The 24,271-nt window shown below is 45.1% G+C and overlaps 1 protein-coding gene across 14 annotated transcripts in view; it reads left to right on the top strand.

The window, feature by feature from the left end:
• Plekha7 (pleckstrin homology domain containing A7) overlaps positions 1 to 24,271 on the top strand; it is a 208,628-nt gene that overhangs the window by 167,930 nt on the left and 16,427 nt on the right. For 12 of the 14 annotated variants that reach the window (XM_074042350.1, XM_074042316.1, XM_074042274.1 and 9 more), the window contains 8 exons: positions 3,948 to 4,464; positions 4,985 to 5,074; positions 7,792 to 7,845; positions 17,934 to 18,002; positions 18,174 to 18,254; positions 19,472 to 19,621; positions 20,204 to 20,305; positions 24,052 to 24,160. In XM_074042350.1, the coding sequence (XP_073898451.1) occupies positions 3,948 to 4,464; positions 4,985 to 5,074; positions 7,792 to 7,845; positions 17,934 to 18,002; positions 18,174 to 18,254; positions 19,472 to 19,621; positions 20,204 to 20,305; positions 24,052 to 24,160 (1,172 nt within the window). The remainder of the gene's footprint in view (positions 1 to 3,947; positions 4,465 to 4,984; positions 5,075 to 7,791; positions 7,846 to 17,933; positions 18,003 to 18,173; positions 18,255 to 19,471; positions 19,622 to 20,203; positions 20,306 to 24,051; positions 24,161 to 24,271) is intronic. The other 2 variants (XM_074042298.1, XM_074042269.1) reach the window with 1 other exon arrangement.

Here is a 24,271-nt window from a genome sequence, read left to right as displayed (position 1 = left end):
GACTAGGTGTGAAGCAGATCTCAGTAAGATAAAAAGTGAATAAAGGTAAAGGATTGAAGGCTGAGTGCTGGCATTCTCTGAGTGAGCAAAATGCTCTGTCTTTGGTCTCTCATTTGTTTCTTGAAAGGTTGACTTCTTGCATTCCTAGGGTTTTTTCCCTTAAAAATGTATTTGTAATTTCTTATAGTAAGTGATAAGTAGGTCAGGCTGCTTGATAAAGGAACCTCTTCCATTTTACACTTGAAAATGTAAAAGATGGACATGTCTGTTTTCCATATAATTAAAACTGTGCTCATCTCATTATCGTTAGACTGAGCACATTAAGACATCGGAAGGACTGTAATATGGTCCCGTATTCTTGGCTTTAGGTCACGTAGGGAATTATTTCTAACTGTTCTGTCAGTACTTGAGGATATGTATCTCATGCCATTAAACTCCTTTAGAATTTGGTTTGTGGGAGTCTGACATACCCTTAGAATCTGAGCACATTCGGAAGAGCTTGTTTTAAAATTCTAGCTTTCTATTTTTGTCCCCAGTGTTTAAAGTAAAGCATGTTTGTGAAATAAAAAGACAGGAGTGGGAGTAGGGCAGGGGACTCAAACTCTACTAAAGGGAATAGAATAGAAAGTGCAAGTCCTATGTGACTGATAAGGAAGCTAGAGTGAGAATTTCTGCCACATAAATAATTTGTTATAAACATGATTTTACACTTTGATCATATTTGTAATGACTGTCTCAGAATACCCTTTTGGTGCCTTTTGAGACCAGGAGGTCCCCTGGCCACAGAGTAGGATATAAAGGAAAGACACATTGACCCACTATTTTGGGATAAGTCTGGGTTGGACCCAAGATGCTCTGGGAGCTTCTACCTGCTGCTGGGGGTCTTTACCTCATCTTCTGGGGATCACCCAGATTCCTTCCTCCTCTATTAGTTAGTTAGTTAGTTAGTTACCATGATTTGGCTACCAGGGCCCACCACTAGGCTGGTATCTTAGGGTCAACCCCAAATTAGGCAAAATGTAAGTGGAGGACATGGCTAGAGGACAAGCTCAGGATGTGATGGCTGACCATCCAGGAATGGTAGGCAGGTGCCAGCAGTGGGCTGCGAGTGGGCTGCATAGCAGACAGAAGGGGTGGAGAGTGGGAACACAGCTGGGGCATGCTTTGCATACTTTGCGGTTTGCTTCAGGCAGAATGAACAATGGTTAGTAAAATCCTGAACTTCCAGGGATAGCCCCACCACCTCTGAGGACTCAGGCAGACTCTGCCTTGGCTTCAGACACATGTCCATCTGACTTTGAGAAATTGAACAAAAATCCTGCCACCTAGTGGCAAGTGGACACATTTGGCACACAGGACAAGTCTAGGTTGAAGAAATCTTAAAATTACCTCCTGTAACTGCAAAATAACTATTAAAAGGGGAGAAAAAAGCTACCCTATTGAATGTCACCTATTTCTAATCTATTAAATGGTTCTTATCCCATTGCATAGTAAGGAAAGAGACTCAGCAGACAGAAATGACATTGCCTGAGGTCAGACCGCTAGAAGTGATTAAATATACAGAGTATAAGACAATTAGCACAGCACTTCCCAAAGCTTAGGCTGCCTCAGGGTCATCTGGATGGCTGTTTAAACGCAGATGACCAGGCCCTGCCTCAAATGTGCTGATTCAATCTGTGGTGGGGCTGATAGCCTGCATTTAAAAAATTATTTTTAATTGAAAAGTAATCATTATATATTTATAGGTTAAATGTGATGTTTTGATGGATATATACATTGGGCTAATATAGGTCAAGCTAATTAATATCCATCACCTCCCCTTCTTATCTTTTTTGTGGTAAGAACACTTAAAATCTATTCTTTGCACAATTTTGAAATTTATATTGTGTTGCAGTGTAACACAATGTAAATTTCAATACACAATGTTGTTGTGTATTGTGCTATAGAGCTCTAACTCTTCCTCTGGTCTGACTGAAACTTTGCTCCCTCTCCAGATTGGTAATGACAGTTTTGCTCTTTGTTCTATGAGTTCCACTTTTTTAGATTTCACATATGAGTAAGATCATACAATATGTGTTTTTCGATGCTTAACTTTATGAACCTGAATTTTTTTTTTTTTTATTTTGGCCATAGTGGGGTTCTAACTCAGAGTCTTACACTTGTTAGGCAAGCATTCTGCCACTTGAGCCATGTTCCTAGTCCTTTTTGCTTTAGTTTATTTTTCAGAGAAGATTTTATGTTTTTGCCTGAGACTGGCCTCAGATTGTGCTCCCCCCTGCCTCTGTCCCCAACCCCAATCCAGTATCTGAGATTATAGGTGTGCACCACGACACCTGGTCACTAACCTGCATTTTTAACCTGATGGTCCAAGGACTGATCACACTTTGAGTAGCAATTGGCATAGAACAATTTCTGGTACCTGGTGAGCACTACATAAAAGTTTATTAGATAAAATTGATAAAGGTAGAATCAGAATTTGAACTCAGTCCTGTCTGGCTATGAAGCCTGTTCTCTTTTTATAATATACTTCCTTGCAGTTTAGATTTTTAATTAAAAAAAAAAACTCCATAATTTATCTCTTGTTGAATGTTTCTTCTCAGAAAATCAGCTAGTTGGTAGTAGTTTTCAAAGTCATATCCAGTTTTTGGAGGACTTATTGAAGACCTGGTTATGTGTCAGGACTTTCAGACCATGGATGATACCACAGAATGTGAGACACCGTTCCTATCCTTTAAGAATTTTCATCTTGGCTGGGGAAGAGATGTCTTGCAAGTATACAAAGATCATATCAGCACAGGGCCTTGGAAAAGTTATAGACAGTGCAATAACCAGGTTAAACAGAGGAGGAGCACTCAAGGCTGCCCAGGGGAGCAGCATGGGCCATTGTCCTGCAGAATGAGCAAGATTTGTGTAAATGGGCCCAGGAGAGCCGGTATAGGCAGGTGAGGGAAAAACAGTGATGTAAGAATAAGGAGGGAGCATAATGGTGAAGGACCCTTCAGTGTAGCAGACAAGGAGGATGCATTTTCACTTACCAATCTCATTTACTCCTCAGAACAACTGTATGCGGTAGGCAATACTGCCTCACATATCAGGTAGGGAAACTGAGGCTCAGAACAGTCAGTAATCCACATACAGTGACAATGCCAGAGAATGGTAGATCCTAAATTCAAAACCAAGTCAGACTACTACTTAACTTAGCTTTTTTGAGTGGGGGAGGCTGGCCTTGGACTAGGGTTAGGCTCATTCAGGTGGAGGGTGGGGTGTGCCTGGGAGGGAGTGCCTCCTTCTAGTTTGGACTGTAGATACCTGGCTTGCCCCAGGTTAGTCTTGGCCCTGACAGGAGGAGCAATGAGTAAACAGCAGTACTGCAAGGTGCATTGAGGTCAGGTGCTGGAGCTGTGAGTACTAGACCAAGGAGTTTAGATTTTGTGTCACAGGAGCCACTGAGGCTTTGGGACCACAGGAGTGACTGGATAAGAGCAGGTGAGTATGGTTACGTGCAAGGTGGAAACAGGAGGAGCTCAAAGTTGTGTAGGGGAGGGGTGATTAATCAGTGTGTACACTATAACAGAAGAAAAGGGAAAGAACTGATGCCAGCCATTTCCTTTAAGAACCTCCAGAAGTTGGTGCTTGGCTCCCAGGCAGAGGGCAAATATTGGTATCACAGAGGCCTTTCCTAGACACATGCACATCCATTGTCACAGATCGCAGGCAAGAGACAGAGGAGAGGCAGGTTAATCTCACTGCACTTAAAGTAGGGGCATGAGTCTCCTGCAAAGAGAAGGGACAAGAGCCCTGGGTGTCTGCTTTGATGACGATTTTGGGATTCTCGCAGATTGCGCTGCTTCCCACACTCACCGTAACACACACATAACCCCCTTGTGGATTTGCTTAGCTGTGCTCCCTTGCTTGGTGGACTGACTTGTCTTTCCCTTTCTCTTCAGCCTTCCTTCAGACCAGACGCTTCCTCGCCAGGGTCCTAGCCAGTCTCTGTCCTTCTCAGAAAACTACCAGAGTCTTCCCAAGAGCACACGACACCCCTCGGGGAGCTCCTCGCCCCCTCCTCGGAACCTGCCAAGTGACTACAAGTATGCACAGGACCGAGCCAGCCACCTGAAGATGTCGAGTGAAGAGCGCCGGGCACACCGGGATGGCACTGTGTGGCAGCTTTATGAGTGGCAGCAGCGTCAGCAGTTCCGGCATGGCAGCCCCACAGCACCCATCTGCACAGGCTCCCCAGAGTTTACTGACCACGGCCGGAGCATGCTGGAGGTGCCCCGCTCCATCTCCGTGCCTCCATCTCCCTCCGACATCCCTCCCACAGGGCCTCCAAGGGTCTTCCCGCCCCGACGGCCACACACGCCAGCAGAAAGGGTCACCGTAAAGCCACCTGACCAAAGGAGGAGTATGGATATCTCACTGGGGAGTTCTCCCAGGAAGGCACGGGGCCACACCATCAAGGTGAGGCTTGGGAACAGGTGGCCAGGGTCTGGCATTAGGTGCCAGATCCTCACCTGGTGTGAGCAAATTTGAGCCACTGAAATCAATAATAATGGCTAGATGCATATGTAGTACTTTTTAGGTACAGTGCCATTCTAAAGGTTTTACTTTAATTCTTTACCAGAGCCCAACGAGGTAGGTGCTATGATTAGGTCTATTTCACAGATAAGAACTCTGAGCCACTGAGAAACAGAGTAACTCGCACAACTAGAAGTCAGCTTCCTATCAGTTGGAAAGACAGATAGCTGTCTGTGTTCAGTCAGTTCAGTTATTTACAACAGCCCAACTTAAGCTTAATGCTCCAAGGGACTTTGACAGTTGTGAAAACTTTCATGCTGCTCTACTTGGTGAGGAAAATGGGTATGTCCACTTTACAAACGAGTCTAAGGTCCAGAAAGGGGAAGCTTCCCCGGGAGTGAGTGGTGGAGACCTTCTTGCCAAGCTTCCGTGTGACTTCTGGTCTCCTCCTCCCCCTCCCCAGCAGAACTCCTCTCATGTGGACCGGCGCTCCATGCCCTCCCTGGGCTACATGACCCACACCGTCAGCGCTCCCAGTTTACATGGAAAATCGGTAAGCAGCCTCTCGTCAGAGTGAATGACAATGCTGCCTATAAGGCCGCGTCTCACTGGGGTAACAGTCAGCCTCCATTCCAGAGATGAGGAAACAGAGACTCGGAGAAGTGCAATGACTTGCTCATGGTCATGCCGCTGCTTCTCCAAAGATTGGGAGAAGAGGGAGCGAATGTTGGCTTGTCTTCTCTCTCTCCTCTTTTTTTTTTTTTTTGGATGGTACTGGGGTTTGAACTCAGGGACTCTCACTTGCTAGACAGGCACTCTGCCATTTGAGCCACTCCTGTCTTCTCTTTTGAATAGGATTGTTCCAGAAGCATATTCCAGCCACCCACTCTCTCCTGTTAACTCTCTCCTTTCTGACCCAGTCTTCACTTTGATTAGCTAACTCTGTCATCGAATCTCAAGTTTGGGTGAGGTTGCATTGATGGTTGCAGCTTTCCTACGACAATGACTCCCTGCAGCCCTATGCTTCCAGTGCCTTTGTTTGTTCTAACGGCAGAATTAATGCAGTCACTGCCTAGCGGTGTCACATCAGGGCTATCCCGGCACCAGAGTGAGGAATGTAATTACAGTGGTGTGCTGTGTGATGGCTAATTTCCTCCTGATGTGTCTATGCACCTGCAGCTGGAGGAGCTCTCTCTGCTTCTCACCCGCTTGCGGCGGCACCAGGCCAAGTTAGCCAGCGTGCGAAATATTGCTGTCGGCCAGTTACTACAGCACCACCTGACCTTTCCCACCTGCCAGGTCAGCACAGGGGAGTGGCGTGCTAGCCCATGTTCCCTTGTGCCATGCTCTGGTCTGTGTTGACTGTATGGCTCTCTTCCTCATTCCCTGCCTGTTGCTTCTAGATGCTACTGCCAGACACTGTACAGCAGTGGGGAGCACTCCCCTCTGGCTCTGGGGAGGGGGCTGCATGCAGTGTGAGGAAACTGAACTGTGGCTTTGGGCTGTATGTAGTGACTGCCAGGCTAGTGTATGGTCTTGTCCAAAGGGCTGTGCCACTGTTAGCCTGTCACCACTGTGAACACTCCTTGGGTCAGCCTGGAGGGATAATGCAGGATATCATCTCTTTTCTGGACAGGGCCTTGCTAACCCACCAAGCAGCTCATGTCTCCTGTCCTGCTCAGTCTCACAGTACCTGACCTCACTGAGGGAGAGAGGTTAGGTTGGATGGAGTTATTACCAACACAGGAAAAGAGAATGCAGAAGGGGAAGTGACTTACCCAGGATTCCTCACTAGAAGCATGCAGGCTGGAGCCAAAATCCAGGTCCTGTCTGGTGCAGTGTTCTAAACTGTGCTTGGGACATTGGGTTTTGCAGGCATGCTCCTTGAGCCAGCTAGAGAGTTGCTCTCCCAGACATCTTGAGTAGCCTAAGAAACTGATTCCTCCCCAGAGTTGTCCTCAGGCAGGGATAGGCTCAGCCACATAAGATGGATTATCCCAAGCTGCACAGAGCTAGGCAGTGAACAGATGAGGAAAGTGATGGGACTGTTACCTTCCTTCCTTGTCCTGTTTTAGGGAGACCTAAGGGACTCAGGAAATGTATTTAGAAAAGTGAATGTAAGAGGACATGTGCAAAAACCCAGTTCTGAATGTGGGCAATTTTTAATAATATTATCCATTTCTGTCTTTCCTACTTCTATGGAAAGTGTTAGGGACTAGGTGAACTGGGAAGCAGGGATGGATATGGGGACAGTGAAGGGACTCAAATAAGATCTTGAATGCCACAAATGTCCCTGACAATTGTCCTTCATGCCTTCCCATGCTAAAGAGCAATGTGTGAACTTCTCACATGGCGTATTTGTGTGATTGTTTCACATCAGATTTATACATGAGAACCACCTTCCCCAGTTCTGGCTTGCTTGGCTGGGAGACTCTCTTTGTCTGCTGAGAAAGTGGTGCCTGGGCCATGCTTAAGCTCTTGCAGCCCCTCTGCCTTAATGTTGGCTTCTGTGATCTGCTATACAGAAAAGCATGCGTTCTAGAAAGTCTTTTCCTTATTTCCTCTGTTTCCGGTAATTACACTAAAGAGCTCAACAGATGGTCAGAAACTTCATAAGCAAATAGATCTGACAGTGGAACTTTATATACTAGCTCCTGCCATGGGCACATTGGCTCCTTGCTGAGCAAAAAGAGCAAAACTTCCAGGAAACTTCCAGCAGCTGCTAGAACTTAACATCTTGAGACCCAATATCACCTGCTGGGTCACCCAAGTCATCTCCCTGCCTTTTCAGGGCATTCCACAACCGTCTGGGTCATCTTACTTTATGTATGTGAAGTGGCCCAGTTAAAAGATTTAATGAAAATAATTGGAGCAGTGGTGATGGATGGGATCTTAGCTCAGGTGTGGCATGTGCTTTTCCAGGTAGACCTCCTTGTTTTGCCTCAGGAGCCTAGCATCCGCCTCATCTTCCTCAGCTGCTCTACCATCCTAGTCCTAGCCCTCCAGTGGGATCCTCCCCACCAAATTGCTAATGGAGTCACAAGCTGGCTTCCCCCACAGTGACTGGCAAGCACTGCCATGCCAAAAGAGGGCACTGAACTGTAGCAAGACATTTGTGCTTCTTCCATGGTCCTGGATGTATTGGTCTACTGTGGTCCCTTGTTCCTAAAGCTGCTCATTGTAAATGATACAGTTTTGAAGCCCAAGTTATAGAAACCCTTAATGCTCATAACTTCTTGGTTTTCTTCCCTTCCTCTACTTCCTTTGAAGGCTGATGATACCTACCTCCAGCTGAAGAAAGACCTGGAGTACCTGGATCTAAAGGTGAGTGGCACCAGGGATCCTGTCTTCCTTAGCCCCTCACCTTTCTGAGAGTGTTACCTCATTGGAGCCTAAGCCAAAGACCTTGCTGTCTTACCAAATCTGGATCCCAAATGAAAGCACCTTCCATATGAATCGGGAGAGTTTCATTTTTTTACAGCCCTAAACTCTGACTGTCTGTAGTTGCTTGTGAGTTCTGTTGTGAAGTCTTTGGCTTATAAAATGAGGGCCAAGCCTGATCTCTGCATTCCCTTGGTTAGAACCAAATGTACCTCTAAGAATAACCACTCACTTCTTCAGAGCCTCTGGTGGGAGCAGGAATGTGTGTTGGGTTCATAGGGTGCCCCTGATTTGTATTTTCAGCCACAAGTGGCTCCGTGGACTCTTTACTTTTGTTGCTGGGAAACAAGGTCTACATGGAGTTAAGCGGCTTTGAGGCTCACTGGTAGCCTCCTTTCTCCATTTAGAGGTGAACACTGGGTCCCTGTAGGGGGTAATGCTCCAGGCTCTGACTCAGCCTTCATTACACAGAGAGCACAAGGAGGATCCTGTAGAAGAGAGAGGCATTCTGTGTGAAAGAGAGCTGCTATTGATTGTGCCTTCCCACAGCTTTCTGAACGCTCCCACTGTGAACACCCCTTCTTATGCCTGAGCCATGGAAGAGCCTGCAGGAATGTGACCTTTAATCAGCTGAGGATAGGGAGAGACCTGTGGGGCTCCCCCTGCCACAGAGAGTATGCCGCCTGCAGTCCCCAGTATAGCTGGCTTGAGACGTTTTTAATATAGGGATCTCCACCCATCTTGGCAGAGCAGGTGCATGAATGTTAGACCCAAAAGCAGCAGGTGGAGGGGTCTCCATTGAGGGGGGAGACACCACAAAGTCCTGTGGCTAGAAATCAATCAGTTCACTTATGTATCTGTTGAACATTTGCTGTCTGCACAGCTATGCAGAAGACATGGGCAGTTACAAGAAAAAAATTGAGGCTCTCTGGTCTTAAGGAATTTTCAGATAGTCTGGGTTGGGGAAAGAAAATATGCCAAAATGACAGACTATGTACAATGACTGTACACAGATTTGTTTGACCTATTTCTCAGCTGAAGTCTTAAGAATCACTGTAGCTTCTAAGAAGGCTTCTGAGGGGACATGGCATGTGTGTAGAGCTTTGAAGAACCAGGGGTTTGGGGATTGTTGAGGTTAAAGGGGAAGGAGCAAAAGGAACCAAGGAGAACCAGGATACAGTGGTGTGGCTAAGGCCGTGGAGGAGAGGAGGAGGCAGATCATGCAGGCTCCTCATGTTATCCTAGGCTTAAGAAGGAAGGTGTAGTGAGTACAAAGGGATTAGAGAGGGAGAAACTGAGGCACAGAGCATGATGAGTTCTGTGTGTCTTGACTCCAATAGAGAACATAATGTGTGCCAGTCACTGCATTTTCTATTATTTAACCCTCACAGTAGCACTATAAGGGAGGTGGTGATGTCATCTTTTTAACTGACTGAGGCTCAGAGAGGTACATGACTTTCCCAAGGCCACACTAGCAGTTCTGGAGGAAAGGAGTGATATTTGAATATAGCTTTAACTCTAAAGTTCATGCTCTTAGTTACTTTACTGCATGACCTCTCTTAGAACATTGCTTCTACTGCAGTGGACGCAAAGCATTAAGTTTCTGTGGGATCCATGCTTGGGTGATTATGCCAAGAAATGTATTTGATGGGATAGAGAGGCAAGTTGCATCCCAGGGGTGCTGTACTAGGAGCTAGGTGTGCCCAGAACATTTTCTAGTGACTAGGCTTTCTGGATGTTGTCACTGTTTGTTATGAAAGCAGTTGATACCCAAACTCCCTGGTCTTATAGTTGTTATTGAAGTCACTAAACTTGTCTCAGAGAACCACACCAGCAGCTGGGAGAGGCTTGGCTCCCCAGCGACCCATGTGAGAGAAGATGCAAGGCCATGCGCTGTGTGAGCATCAGTGGTCAGAAAGTTTGACACTTTCCTGGCTTCCTTCAGAGTGAAGGGGCCTACTCTGTCCTGCTCAGACCCAGCTGGGATAAAGTTTCCAGAGGAGTGTTTCCACTTCAGGATCCAGATGAGAGAAGGGCCGGGTCAGGGTTAAGGGCCTGCACAACTATGACTGATGTGTTTGATGGAATGCTTTTGTTTGCAGGTGCACAAATCCTAACCCTACCTGCTAAGTCCAAAGGGGATATTCCGATTCCCATGACCCAGGGGCCCCATTAGCCTGTGTTATCACTGCTGTATTTTCCTTAGTGTGCCAGCCTCTTCCCATCCTGCAGAAAAAGTGCTGCCTCCACAGGCAAATCCAAGTTCACTTCCTGTCACAGCATCCCTGTGAAATAAGGAGTTCCCTACTGGGAGAGCATGTTGGGCCAAGATAAAATACACTAGCTGCTGGCACAACTGTGGTGCAAGTGACTGAAGGAACTGAGGACAAATCAGGAGAGACATAGAGACAGTCTATAAAGTTCTGGGGTGTTACAGTGGATTTTCTGTGGCCCTGAGGAGGAAATTAAAACAAGTGAATGGTGGCTACACAGGCTTTGGTTTAGTAGAAGGCAGACTTTTCTAGAAGGGTCAGCTCTTGTGTTAGTGAACACCCTGTCACTGTGGTGTAAATGAGGCAAATGAGACTGAGTAGGATGAGTGTTCAGATCAGAAAACCTCAAAGGCTCATTGGTCCGTAGATTCTTGACATGCTGGCCATGAGATGAGGGCCTCTATGGACACAGTTGGAAGGGCTCTGAAGAACTACCCTGAGCATGGACACAGAGGCAACCTTGGCCCCTCTGGAGCCAGCTTCTTGTCAGAGGTCTGTCCTGGGCCTTTGGAGGGCAAGGGAAGGAGATAAGCCTGTATGCAAAACGAGAGTCTTCCTGCCTGGCATCTGATCTGCTGATCCCCTCACCCTTACCATGTTGACTTAGGGTCCCCCATGTCCTTGGCCATGGAACTAGAGCCTGTCTTCCCTCTGATTAGCCAATGCTCAGCTTCTAGAATCAGTTGATGGTATCTTCCCCATACATTCTAGAGCTTTTCCTTCCTCACCTGAGCATTTGTGCTGTGGGGCCAAGTGATCAAAGAAAGGTACCCTCTTAGAAGAACTCTGTACTAGTGTGGTTTTGGGGAGTGCTGGTTTCCCTGGCATTTCACTTGGTGGTGCACACATGCACAGGAAATTAATGTGAGTCAACTCCCTGTATAGCTATCCTTATCTCAACCAGCAAAAACCCTTGTTCCTTCCTATTATGGCTTATACTCTCTCTTCAACAAAATTAGAAATAAGGGCAAAATAGTTTCTGCCGGGTATTGAGGGGATGGGCGGGGGGAGAGGCAGGGGAGTGGGTGGTAAGGGAGGGGTGGGGGCAGGGGGGAGAAATGACCCAAGCCTTGTATGCACATATGAATAATAAAACAATAAGAAAAAAAAAAGGAGTCCACATTAACCAAGCATCTGTTCCTGTGCAGCAGTGTTTGTGCACTTGATGTTTATTTATGTGTTTAATCCTCTCAGCAACCTTGAACAATTGGAATGATTATTCCTGCCTTACAAATAGGAACCTAAGTCTCAGAGAAGTTAAGGAGCTTCTGAGAAGTTATAGGATTTCACCCCATACTGTGTGTTTTGCTACCCTCAAGTTGTCATCTTTGAGTTGTAGTCCCTTCATGGAATATCTGCTTTTCATAATCCTGCACTTCAATTGGTTTAAAAGATTGGGTGGGGGAGGGGGTGTCCCTGTAGTTGGCAGCTTGAATTCTTTTATTTTTAAATCTTATTAATAGTTTTTTTGAAATACGGTCTCACTGTGTTTCTCAGGCTGGCCCCAAATACCTGAGCTCAAAGGATCCTCCTGGTTCAGCCTCCTGAATAGCTGGGACTACAGATGTGTACCCACTGTGCTGGGCTTTGAGTTGTTTGTCTGTAAGTGCTCAGGTGGTGCCTTTGTAGCTGGAGAAGGTTGCAGTCAAGCCCATTGAGATGTTGTCTTTGGAGAGGGATGTGACATTAGTTGTTTCATATCTATTGCACTAGGGACTCTTCTTGACTGTTTGAGTCTGAAATCAGGACTTGTCTATTTCCAAAGTCAGCTTTCAGGACAGAGTTTAAGTTGTTATCTGGGACATCACCTATTTCCAGAAAGACGGGGAGTTTGATTTTAAAAATACAGACCTGAGCCAGGTGCAGTAATGCACACCTGTAGTTCCAGCTACTTGGGAGACTAGGGCAGAGGAATTGTTAGAACCCATGAATTTGGGCCACCCTGGGCAACACAATAAGTCTCTGCCTCTTTTTTTTTTTTTTAATACAGCCTGGCAAGTGGCTCATGCCTATAATTCTAGCTACTAAGGAAGCAGAGATCAGGAGAATTGTGGTTCAAAGCTAGCCCAGGCACAAAGTACTTGAGACTGTCTTGAAAAAAAAAAAAACAACACACACACACACACACACACACACACAAAGGGGCTGGTAGAGTGACTCAAGTGGTAGAGCACCTGACTGTCAAGTGTGAGGCCCTGAGTTCAAACTCCAGTACTACAAAAAAATGCAGCGGGGTACAGTGGCTTACACCTGTAATCCTAGCTACTCAGGAGGCAGAGATCGGGAAAATGGTAGTTCAAGGCCAGTGCAGCAAGACCCCATCTCAACCAGTAAAAGCTAGGCATGGTGGCCTGTGCTTGTCATTCCAGCTAGGTGGAAAGCATAAATAGGAGGATCTTGTCCAGGTCCACCGGGCATAAAATGTGAGATCCTACTCAAAAATAGCTAAAGTGGAATCTCCTGCATGGGGAATAGGAACTGTTTCTTTCTCCCTTTTCTGCGATGTCTTCCCACTTTTATCCTATTGTACTAAATCCCTTTCCTAATTAACTTTGCTACAAACAAGCTAAAGTAAACAGTATTAGGGCTGGGCACTGGTGGCTCATGCCTCCAATCCTAGCTACTTGGGAGACTGAGATTGAGAGTATCATGGTTTGAGGCCAGTCTGGGACAAATGGTTCGTGAGACCTCATTTCCAAACAGAGCAAAATGGCCTGGCTCAAGTTGTAGAGACCTGCCTTGCAAGTGTGAAGACTTGAGCCCAAACTCCAGTCCCACCAAATAGGGGAAAAAGAAGAAAGATTAGGGGTGTGACGCAGTAGTAGAATGCCTACCTAGGAAGCACAAGGCCCTAAGTTTAAACCTCACAACTGCCAAAATAAATAAATAAATAAAAATCCTGATGCCTCTCTGGGGGTGTAACCCAGGGTAAAGCATTTGCCTAGCATGTATGACACTGTGCTAAATTCTCAGCACTATGACAAAATAAAATAGAATCTCAGTGCTTAGGTCTCATCCCAAACCAATTACATCAGGATTACTTGAAGTAGTAGGACTCAGGCATCAGTTTTAAAAACTCTTCAGGTGATTCTGGTCTTCAGCCCAGGGTTGACAGTGGACTCACTGTCCTAGAAGATAGGGACAACGTTTCCTAAAAGGAGCTGTAAGCATGTTAGACACCCCAAGCAGGGGGGTGAAGGTCCAAGAGAATTTCTTCTATAATGTTATCCCTTGCTTTCTGCATGGAACCAGGAAGGAAATGGGTGTGCAGACAGCCCTCACACACCAACAGCCTATACAAGATCACTCTAATTAGACCTTACTAATTAATCTCCATTCAGAGAAGGGAGCCCATGTCTGGAAAGTCCCCACAGCTGGAGTTAGCATCACCAAGGTTTCATTTTAATTGTACTGTACACATACTCCTTGAGGTTTCCCTCTTGCCAGTCCCCCAAATTCTGGCTGCTTCAAGGGTTGTTTGATGTCTCACCTGTTACGTTTTGTTGTATTTGCCTTTTTGTTTGGAACAGATTAAAAATAATGAACCTTTGATCAACGTGCTTTACAAAGTGCTGAAGAAGTCAGCACAGGGCTGTCGGCCCAGGAGAAGCGTAAGATGATCTGATCCATGTCTCCAAGTGGGGCCATTCCATTGCTTCTGGCTCAGTGCAGGCTCCATCACTTGCTTAACCAGTTGCTCTCCTGATCGCCCCACACTTCCTGCAAGTCATTTTGGTTTATTTTCTTTAAATTGAAGCTCTTTTCCACATTGTGGCTGATACACAGGCTGAGCCGCTCATCTGTGGTGTTCTGCGACTCCACTTTTTGTGCTGCCAAGGGGCGGGGAGCTTGCTTGGCTTGCCACCAGTTTATGTCATGTTTTCATTCTCACTTGTCTGCCTCCATGGTGAGGGCTCACCTAGACAGGGTTGAGTATGATGAGTGTTCTTGGGAGGGAGCAACACTTTTAAGGGTCATTTTGGAGGAGCCAGGTGTCCTCAGATTCCACCGGGACCCTGGCCTCTTCTTTAGGACAGGGTGTTGATATTTGGATCACAGTCTAGAACTGGACTAGAACAAATGGCCAACACAGATGTAGTGATTACAATATGGTCAGTCCTTGGAGGACTGCAAGGGAGGCTGCAGATTGGAGCAGATGTTGTGTCCTGAGCCCTGGGAAAGTGTGTTGGGATGAGGTGGAGGGAAGGTCAGATGCCCTGGGGCTTTGATTCCATTTTGATGCAGAGACTTTCAAATGGATGAGTACCTATGGGGCCTCACTTTTTCTGGTGACAGATACTAGGAGAACCCATTGCTGATGTTTTCAATGAACTTAAATATTGCTATCACAAAGCACAATTTGAAAAGCAAAGTTAGCTGTAATATGCTACGTGTGGATATAATGTTTCTTAATAGTTTTAGCTCTCAGGAACAGAGCTACATTCAGAGGATTAAAGGGCCTCTGAGCTGTCAGAAAGCCCATGCTCTGTAGACTGTAGCATTTACTCTATAGGAAGCAAAACCAACCTACCTGAGTTGTTGTGAGTCACGAACTCACAGAGCAAATACTTCTGGAATATCCCAGATAAGGCAGGCTGGGCTTTGAAGATACAGAGAATATACACTCTAGTCTCACAGTCACCCCTAATTAGGTGACTGTCAGTGAAGAGAGACAGATGAGCAAACAGAGCATTGCAATCTCATGTGCTAAGAGGCATAGTAGTGACAGACACAGGGTGTGGGAGGGGCACCCTGAAGGGCATGATCCAGTCAAAGGGAGGAAAGAGATGTAAGCACTTTACTTCTGTTGAGCTATTGAGTTCTTTGAATTCCTAACTCACAAAACCTTATAAGCAGTACAACAGAAGCCTACTTCTTTAAAAAGAAGTGCTAATATCCCAAGGGGTTGGGGGAAGGTTGAATGTATATTCAGTATTCTAGGAAGGCAGTGAAAGGAATACTTACAGAAAGCTTTCAAGTTTAATTTAGAAGATTCAGCTTTCTCAGAATACCCTTTGTGTATAGAATATCTCATTTCTTTGCTGATGGTGCTGGATAAATGAGGCATTGCTCAGTTAGATTCTCTGCCTTGTTATTTAAGTATCAAAAAGGTATCTTCCATAAAAAACTTCAGTGAAATGAGGGGAAGAGCTTTGTTGGGGGGAGCCCAAAAACATATCTCAATTTAATAGTGATTTCTAGCTAGGAAATGAGCTAAGAGTCAGCCTCTTTGGAGAAGAAACCAACTCATTGTCCTCTGCTTTGATAGAATGACTGTGACAGAGTAAAGACCTCATCACTTTCACCTGCTTTTTCTCTGGCATTCTCTGAGTTTAGAACCCAAATCCTGCCTGGGAAGGACAGCTGTTTGTGGTGCACCAGGGTTAATTCCATGCCCTTCCTTTTACTCCCTCTCCTGTCCGCCATCTCAGAGACAGCACTGTTTGTGGATCGTAGGGGTCTATGTGTTCTGCAAGTGTGTGTGCGTGTATTTACACATAATCTTCCAGTTCAAGAAGCAGAATTTGCTGGAATTCTACTTTTCCTGTGAATCTCTACAGACCTACATGTTAAGCATTTGCCGAATGCCTTGCATTTTTCGAGGCCTTATGTTCAGGCTTTACCCTGATCAATAAGACTGTGGTCCAAAGGTATTGTGGGAATAGGTCAAGTGGTCCCTGCAACCCAGATCAGTCATCTGCTCAAGTCAAGAATAGGTCATTTGACCTTGATCTTTGGACTTGTTAATGATGGTTCTCAGGAAGAAGGAATATAGAACAGTTGGAAACATGGGTAGCTTGAGCTCTGAGGGGATATGTACACTTTAACTCCTGATTCACACTGACAAACCCACTGGACTTCCAGGTGGAGTTGGGAGAACATGAAGTCTGTCTCTCCAGAAGCTGTCTATCTGTCTACTTTGAAAACCTTTGTCTCTGTTATGATTACTCTACCCTCCATTTTCTCTGGTCAGAGCTGCAAAATGGAGGTCAGAGAGATGGTGTCCTTTACATGAGGTGCATTAGACCTGACTGTTCCTGATCTTATGGCTGTAGGAGTGCATTTGTAAAAAAGTTACACCATACCTCCACGCCTGCACAGCTTTTGGCAAGAAGGAGATTTGGGGGAAATGAAAGCATGCAAGAGTTAGGTTCTTTAGCAGTCAGTCAGAGATGAGCCACTGAAGGATGGGAAGTGTGAAATCTGTTGGCTTGTAAGTGTGGATGACTTTTGTTTATTGCTTTGTGGTTTCCTTTTTTTTTTTTTCTCAAAATTTATTGAATGAATTAATGGGCAGGAATAAAAAAGAAAGAACGTGAACTTTTTGGAAGTACTGTGGTTTGAACTCAGGGTCTCGTGCTTGCTAGGCAAGCACTCTACCACTTGAGCCATGCCCCCAGCCCTTTTTTGCTTGAGTTCTTTTTCTTTTTTTTAAATTTATTTTTTCTTTTATTCATATGTGCCTACAATGTTTGGGTCATTTCTCCCCCTTGAGTTATTTTTCACATAGGTTATCATGCTTTTACCTGGGGCCAGCCTTGGACCTTTTTTTTTTTTTAAATAAATTTTTTATTAGGAAATATTCATTATACAGGGGGGATTTATAGTGACAATTCTGATTAGTGTGGCTTCCTTTCTTGAGATTCTGGGGTAGGTAGTAAGTTACAGAAGCACAGCTTAGTCTTGGTTATTGGGATCAATTAAAGACCCTAGCTGGGAGTTACCCAGGTTTCTTCTTCCCTTGACCAGATCTTCTTCCCAATAGTGTAAGATGAGGAAGGCTAGTCTTACTTGTGGAGAAAAGGGCTGTTCAGAGAGGCTGGACACTGAAGCCGTAAACTGAGGCTGGACAAGCTCAGGAGATTTCCTTATTCCACCTACCAACATATCCCACTGTCCTGGGCAGCAAGTGACAGATTTCTGTAACTTGTGTTTGTTTTCAGGTTCAGTAGCAAACCTCTGTCTTATCAGTGGCAAGTCTTCTAAGAGTCACACTGATTTATCATTTTGACAAATAAATGCTTTAAAATTGATGATCCTGTAACTTGAATATGTGCAGTTGCCTTAAGAAATTGACTTAGGGAAGTATGAGGATAGGTAGGACACCCAAAAAACTAGATAGCATTTGTTGCCCTCAATGCAGAGAAACTAATGCAGATACTTCAAAGTTACAAAGGCCAATAAGAGAAGGGGACCAGGAACTAGAGAAAAGGTTAGTTTGAGAAGAATTAATTTAGAAGGTAACACACATGTACAGGAAAGCAATGCAAGTCAACTCCCTGTATAGCTATCCTTATCTCAACTAGCAAAAACCCTTGGTCCTTCCTATTATTGCTTATACTCTCTCTTTGACAAAATTAGAAATAAGGGCAAAATAGTTTCTGCCTGGCAGCGAGGGGGTGGGGGGGAGAGGGAGGGGGTGAGGTAGGTAAGGGTGGGGGTGGGGGAAGGGGGGAGAAATGACCCAAACATTGTATGCACATATGAATAAAATAAAAAATCAAAAAGGGCAAATCCATAAAATAATTAAAATGCTAAAAAAAATTGACTAGGATCACAAAAAGGTTTTAGTTTTTTCTCTAAAATGAAATTGGCATAGAAATAAAGCAGATTGCTCAAGTTTTTGCCCCTTTCATGCTATGACCCTACCTGCTGCTCCAGAGACTTCTCCATCATCCACTATAGAGCTAACTTTCCTTCCTGAGCCCTAATTCCAAGCACCATGGTGAAGTCGCCTTTAAATTGTTCATCTCCCAGATGACAGGCCGAGACCTTCTCAAAGATCGAAGTCTGAAGCCTGTGAAGATTGCCGAGAGTGACACTGATGTAAGTGAGTGGTGATGGACTGACCCTCCGCTGCCCTCTAACCCAGACTCAGTGTGGGCAACTTCCAGCAGGGTTTGGGTGGTTCTGTAGCCAAAGACTTTCTGCTCACATCCCAAGGCCATGCCCTGTTCTCAGCCTCCCAGGCTCTTCCCATTCTGTTCTTGCTTACAGGTCAAACTGAGCATCTTCTGTGAACAAGACAGAATTCTCCAGGACTTGGAAGACAAGATCCGAGCCCTCAAGGAGAACAAAGTATGCATTGGTTTTGCATCATCATGGGATGGGTGGAGGAGCGTTTTGTTGCTCTGTCTTTCCTCAGACATTAACTGGACTCTCATATTAGTATTGAACAGCAGGTATTAGTTTATTTAAAGTAATTCTTTTGTTTAAGAGGTGCTTCTTTGGGGTTTCTTTTCATTCATTCATTCATTGATTGGTTGTTGGCAGTACTGGGGTTTGAACTCAGGGCCTGTTAGATAGGTGCTCTACCACTTGAGCCAGGCCTTTTTTGATTTAGTTAAATAGGGTCTTGAGTTTTTAACCAGGGCTGGCCTCAGACCAAAATCCTACTTATGGCCTCTCAGATAGTTGAGGTTACAGGTACACACCACCATGCCTAACTTCTTGGTTTAGATAGAGGTCTCATTAACTTTTCTGCCCAGGCTGTCCTTGAACCACAATCCTCCTGATTTCTGCCTCCTAAGTAACTGGAATTTCAGGGATATACTACTATGCCTAGAATCTTCAGGCTCTATCTGAGCCTGAAGAAGACCTTACTGAAGACCCCAGCCTACTTGTTCTAAGTAACTTTTCCTCCCTTCTGCTCTGGCTCACATCTCCCTGGAAGTCTCGAGAGATGAGCCTGGAGGAGGTATTCTACTGATTTGTGTGTAATGATCTGGGAGCCTGAGCCCTGTGGCAGGGCTACCTTGTTGAAAGTGGCTATAGTCACAACAGGACAGAGGCCCTCACTTCCTAAACTCATTTCCTCCTAGGATCTGGGCTATGGAGGCAGCAAGTCTGGATGGGAGGTTGGAAAGGGCCTGGAGTCATCAGTGTTTTGGTCTCTTAAGACTCTTAAATGAATTTTTTTCTTTTTTGTGTATTAATAAGACATTAGTTATATTTGTGGTGCTGAAGGCTTATAACTCACCTTTTTTCCTAGACTTTTCCCAAGGTTTTCCATTAAGTCTTTCATTTGTCCTCATAGTCTGTCCCTTTAGGAGTTAGATGACTTTATGCCCATGTTGTAGATAGGAAACTGAGGTATAGCGCTCTTAATTTAAGGTTCTTGTCCCCATGGACAGAGTCGGAGCTGACATCCCTGTCCCTGCCTCTGAGCCCCAGCTCAGCTCTGGTCCCTTTGTCCTCCTTTAGTTCCAGCAACTTTGTCTGGTTCCTGGTGTGGTATGGGGAGACCTCTTGGGAGTGTCCTTCTATCCTGTTGCTCTTTGGCCCTTCCTGTGCAGGACCAGTTGGAATCTGTGCTGGAGGTGTTGCACAGGCAGATGGAGCAGTATCGAGATCAACCCCAGCATCTGGAGAAGATTGCCTACCAGCAGAGGCTGCTGCAGGAAGACCTGGTCCACATCCGAGCTGAACTCTTCAGAGAGTCCACTGTGCGTGAAGGGTGTGGAGGCAGCAGACACATCCCCCAGGATGAGCTGGCCCCGGGTTGCTGTGCCCATCTCCCAAGCTATAGTTGAGTTGATGGCTAGGGGCAAGAGTCTTGGAGTAACAGAACTTCTCCAGGCTGCCTCCCAACAGCAACTTATTCACAGGTGGCATGTCTGTCCCCACCTGAGCTGAGCCTTAAGCTGCTTTCCATCAGCAACTCCCAGATGGCTGAGGATGCCCACAAAACCAGATTTCTCAGAGCAGCCTGCAGTCCATATTTTGACCTGTGTGCCATTAATTCTAAGATGTTAGGATTTCTACTTTGTCATTTGTCAGTCTGATGGGGTACAGGCCTTTCTGCCAGAGCATGGAATTAAAGACTTCTTGGGTGGAAGAGGAGACAGTGCAGGTGGCCAGGTTCACATACTACTTTCCCTCTTGCGTCTGTTCCTGTTAGGTCTGCCTGCTTCCCTTTTACCCTGGCTTCATCAGCAGAGGTCAGGAACACAGGTTCTCTCAAGGTTGCTGGGGAAGGGCAGGAGAGAGGGACAGCCAGAGACCAGAAGCATTTCTTTGGCCAACAGGAGATGGAAAACGCCTGGAATGAGTACCTGAAGTTGGAGAGGGATGTGGAGCAGCTGAAGCAGACCCTGCAGGAGCAACACAGAAGAGCCTTTTTTTTCCAGGTGATCAAGGGCTATTTATCCTTCTGAGCTCTGGTTGCTTCTGAGAACACTACTGCAAGCACTACTCCAGGGTCTTTTCTTCCCCATCTCTGTAAAGTAGTCATTCCAAGTTCTCCATTGGAGGGCCCCTTCCTCGGCCAGGCTGTAATAAGAAGCCTCACCCCAGTTCCCCTGCCTCTTTGCTGTCAAATTGACAAGCTCTTGGTGCTTTTGGAGAGGAGACCAAAAACAACCTTGAACACCTTATGCAGATATGAGAGTGATGTTTCCTTCTTGGGTTCCTTAGACACAAACCAGCAAGCAGTCCTGCCTCCTTCCTGCCTGATTCCTGAAGATAGATGTTATCACCCTGCTGTCTGAGGAGGGTGTGAATTCAGTCCATTGAAGTGTCCCTAGGTGTCATTTTTATTTCTGGAGAATAGGCTGGGCGATACACATCTCTGTGTCCCTTGGCCCACTTGGGGAAGGTAGCATTAAAGCCCCGCCTCCTTGCTTTAAAAACCAGGCCACCCATGGATAGCAGCTTCTGTTCCCCAAAGGTGACATAGTGACTTGCCCTGTGTAATTTCTCTTCTTCCAGGTTGGGTTCCCCAGCCACCCCACGTTCTCCCCTAAATTTTCAAAATAGAAAGTGACCTGCTTTCCAGCTAGGCTTTAGATCTGTATCTCCTTCTTTCGGGGCCCTGACATAAATTCAGTTTGTTTGAATTCAACAAGCATTCCTGGAGGCTTCTTATATATGAGGCACCACAGAGAAGAGTTTGCTGCTGTGCTTACTAATTGATGACCTAGTTCTAGCCCAGACTAGGTGATTTAATGAATATATAGACTCTGGATGTTGGCCTAACCCTACAAAAGCGAAGGAAATTCTGGAAGGAGTTTAGGTTTGTGAGTCCTGAGGCTTTTCCTGGGACCTACTGTCCTCCAATCATTAAATGGTTCCTGACAAGCCAAACCCAGGTCCATGTAGAAAAGAGTCTTTCCTCAGCTCAGGGCTGGCCTGTGAGATTCCCCCTGTCTCTTCCTGGCCTGTGAGTTTCCCTGTCTCTGGCTGTTATTTTTCTCCTCATAATTTCCCTTCATCCAAGCTAATGTTTTTTGTATTCCCTTTTGTATCCCCAGCATTTAGCATAGCTTGAAATACTAGGTGAGGGCTGGTAGAGTAGCACAAGTGGTAAGCACTCACCTAGCAAGTGTAATGCCCTGAGTTCAATCCCCAGCGCCAAAAACCAAAAAACTACATGAATATCACTGGCAAAGTCTTTCCAACAATTGTTTCTGGTTACTAGGCCCTAAAACTATCCTTTCTTTTTATACCTCGTAGGTTTCAATGATCCACATTTATTTTAGCATTAATACTTTTAGCTTCTCATTTTTTATTTTTCGTTAATTATACAAGTGACACATGAATACATGGCCTCTGAAAAGACTAACAAAACATGAGAAGCAAAGTCACAAAATGATACACAAACTTTTCCCTCCTCTGCCCCACTGTTATCACCTTCCCTGCATGTACTCAGTGCTGTCAGTTTTCTGTGTTGCCTTCCTGACCATTTTCTGTGCATTTCCAGACATCTACCTGCATAGAATCAGATCACTTATATGGGATTGAGGACAGGTGAAATGTTTACTTAAAGAAGATCACACACATTATTTGGCAACTTGCTTTCTGTTGTAAAAAATCTTTCCATGAATGATACCACCAAGTATATGACATCCAATCCAATCGCTATTTAATTACAAATATAAATCAGTTACAGCTAACTAAAATTAAAAAATGAATTCCCTGTTCACACCAGACTCATCTCAAGTGATCACTAGCCACATGTGGCAGTGGTTACTCTAGTGGACAGCACAAATTACAGATTTCCACAGTCCAAGAACTAATCACTAGCCACATGTGGCAGTGGTTACTCTAGTGGACAGCACAAATTACAGATTTCCACAGTCCAAGAACTAGTATTGGACAGTGCCCATCTAAGTAAATTAAATTAGTTCTTCTTGATTGTGCCATACTGTCTCATAGTATGGATAGTCCCTGTTGTAATTAGGCATTCTTCTTTGAGTGGTCATTGAAGTTGTTTCCAGTGTTTTCCTTTTATACACAGTACAGTTGTGAGTATCCATGTAATTGCCTTTTCAAGCTCATCTACAACATTTATCTAAGATAAGGTTTTAGGAGCAGACTTGCTGGGTTTGAAATGAGTGTACATCTTAGAGTTGATAAATATCACACCAAGATGATTGCAGATAATGAGAATCAAAAAGCTTGAAGAAATCATTTTGAGTTTTTCAGCATTAAGAAATAATAAATGATACCAGGCATGGAGGATTGTAAGTTCAAGGCTAGCCTGGGCTATATAAAAATACAAAATACAGAAAGAGAAGAGAAGGGAGGAAAGTTTGAGAAGATAGATATGCTTACCTGATTTAAACATTATCCAATGTACACATGTATTAAAGCATCACATTATACCTTATAAATTTGTGCAATTTTTATATTTCTGTGTATCAGTTTAAAATGTTTTTAATACAAAAAAGTTGACAAGTATTGCAAAGTCACTCTAAAAGGCTGCACTGATTTACCCTCACTCAGTAAATGAGAGCAGCTAGACCTGTCTGCCTACATCCTTGCCAGCACTTGGTGTTATCAGTCTTTTTAGTTTTTGCCAGTCTTCTGTTTTAATGTACATTTATTTAATTACTGGGAGGCTAAATATCTTTTCATGATTATTGATCATTTGTGCTAGTACTGTGTTTTATTTCATAGTGATTTAATATTTAGCAGGCCCAGAATCTCTCCCATACACACACTTAAACTGAAATTGGTGCAATGTACTGGTTCTTGTTGCAGACTCCCTGGAGAATTGGCCTCTATAAGTTTCTAACAGATTGGCCAGCCTGAAGCCTGGCACTGCAGCTTGGTTTCCACCTAGCTCTGTGGTATTGCTTACACTTTCCCTAGTTGCCTTGATGACCTGGGAAGCCCTAAAGCCCTACTTTGACCAGGCTCTCCTAGCTGCTTTGGGGTAATCCTAGACCGGGCTGGTAGAATCCTAGACAAATCATTAACATTGGAGGCGAGCTTGCAGCCCATATGCAAATTATCAGTTGCAGAGCTTGGAAACTCAGCCTCCTTTAGCCAGGCTTGGCTATGAGAAAATCCATAGCCTTTTCAGGAAAGTAGGGTGACTTTATTTACGATGATCACCATAGCCACATGAGTGTCAGGAAGCCAGGGAACGGACCATCCAGGGAACAGGGTGAATAGCAATGATAGGTGAGACTACCTGTAAGTGTGCCCGTCCTGACTTCTGAACAGTGAGTTCAAACCTCTGCTGAAAGCAGTACATGGGAGCCTTCTTGTCCAGTGTAGAGGAGGACATAGGAGTGAAATTCCTGCCTCACTCCTCAGAAGCTTCCTTCACCACATCATTAAGTTGTGAAATTCCATCACTGGGACTCTCTGGCCTTTGCTCCTCTCTGCACTTCTCTTACTTTTGGTATTTACCACAGTCTATTTTTAAATTAGGTAGAAGTAGACCAGCTGAACTGGTGAAAGCTGCTCCAGATTCTTCTCTGGACCTTGGGCATTTTCCATATGTGTACTTACCTAGGAGTTGTTTCCAAAGGGGTGTTTACCCCAGGGCCAGCAGCTCTCTCTGAAGTGGCAGGACAAATCCTAGGAAGAAAATTCTACTGAGGAGTTAAGGAGGTGCTGAGCCATCCTCCCCTGTCTTCCCCAGGAGAAATCACAGATACAAAAGGATCTGTGGAGGATTGAAGATGTCCTTGCAGGCCTGAGTGCAAACAAAGAGAACTACAAAGTCCTTGTGGAATCGGTCAAAAACCCGGGTGAGGGAGCCATCTTCCTGAAGGTGGGGTTTGGTGGGATGACCCTTGGGAGGTCTGGTCTTCATGGTCATAGGTCATCCCACTTGTCCTCCAAAGGAAGAGGGTCTTTAC

Source organism: Castor canadensis, chromosome 1 (genome assembly GCF_047511655.1).
Source record: "Castor canadensis chromosome 1, mCasCan1.hap1v2, whole genome shotgun sequence".
In the NCBI taxonomy this organism is placed as follows: domain Eukaryota; kingdom Metazoa; phylum Chordata; class Mammalia; order Rodentia; family Castoridae; genus Castor; species Castor canadensis.
Note: the sequence above shows the minus strand (reverse complement) of the source record. Positions and strands in the feature narration are given on the sequence as shown.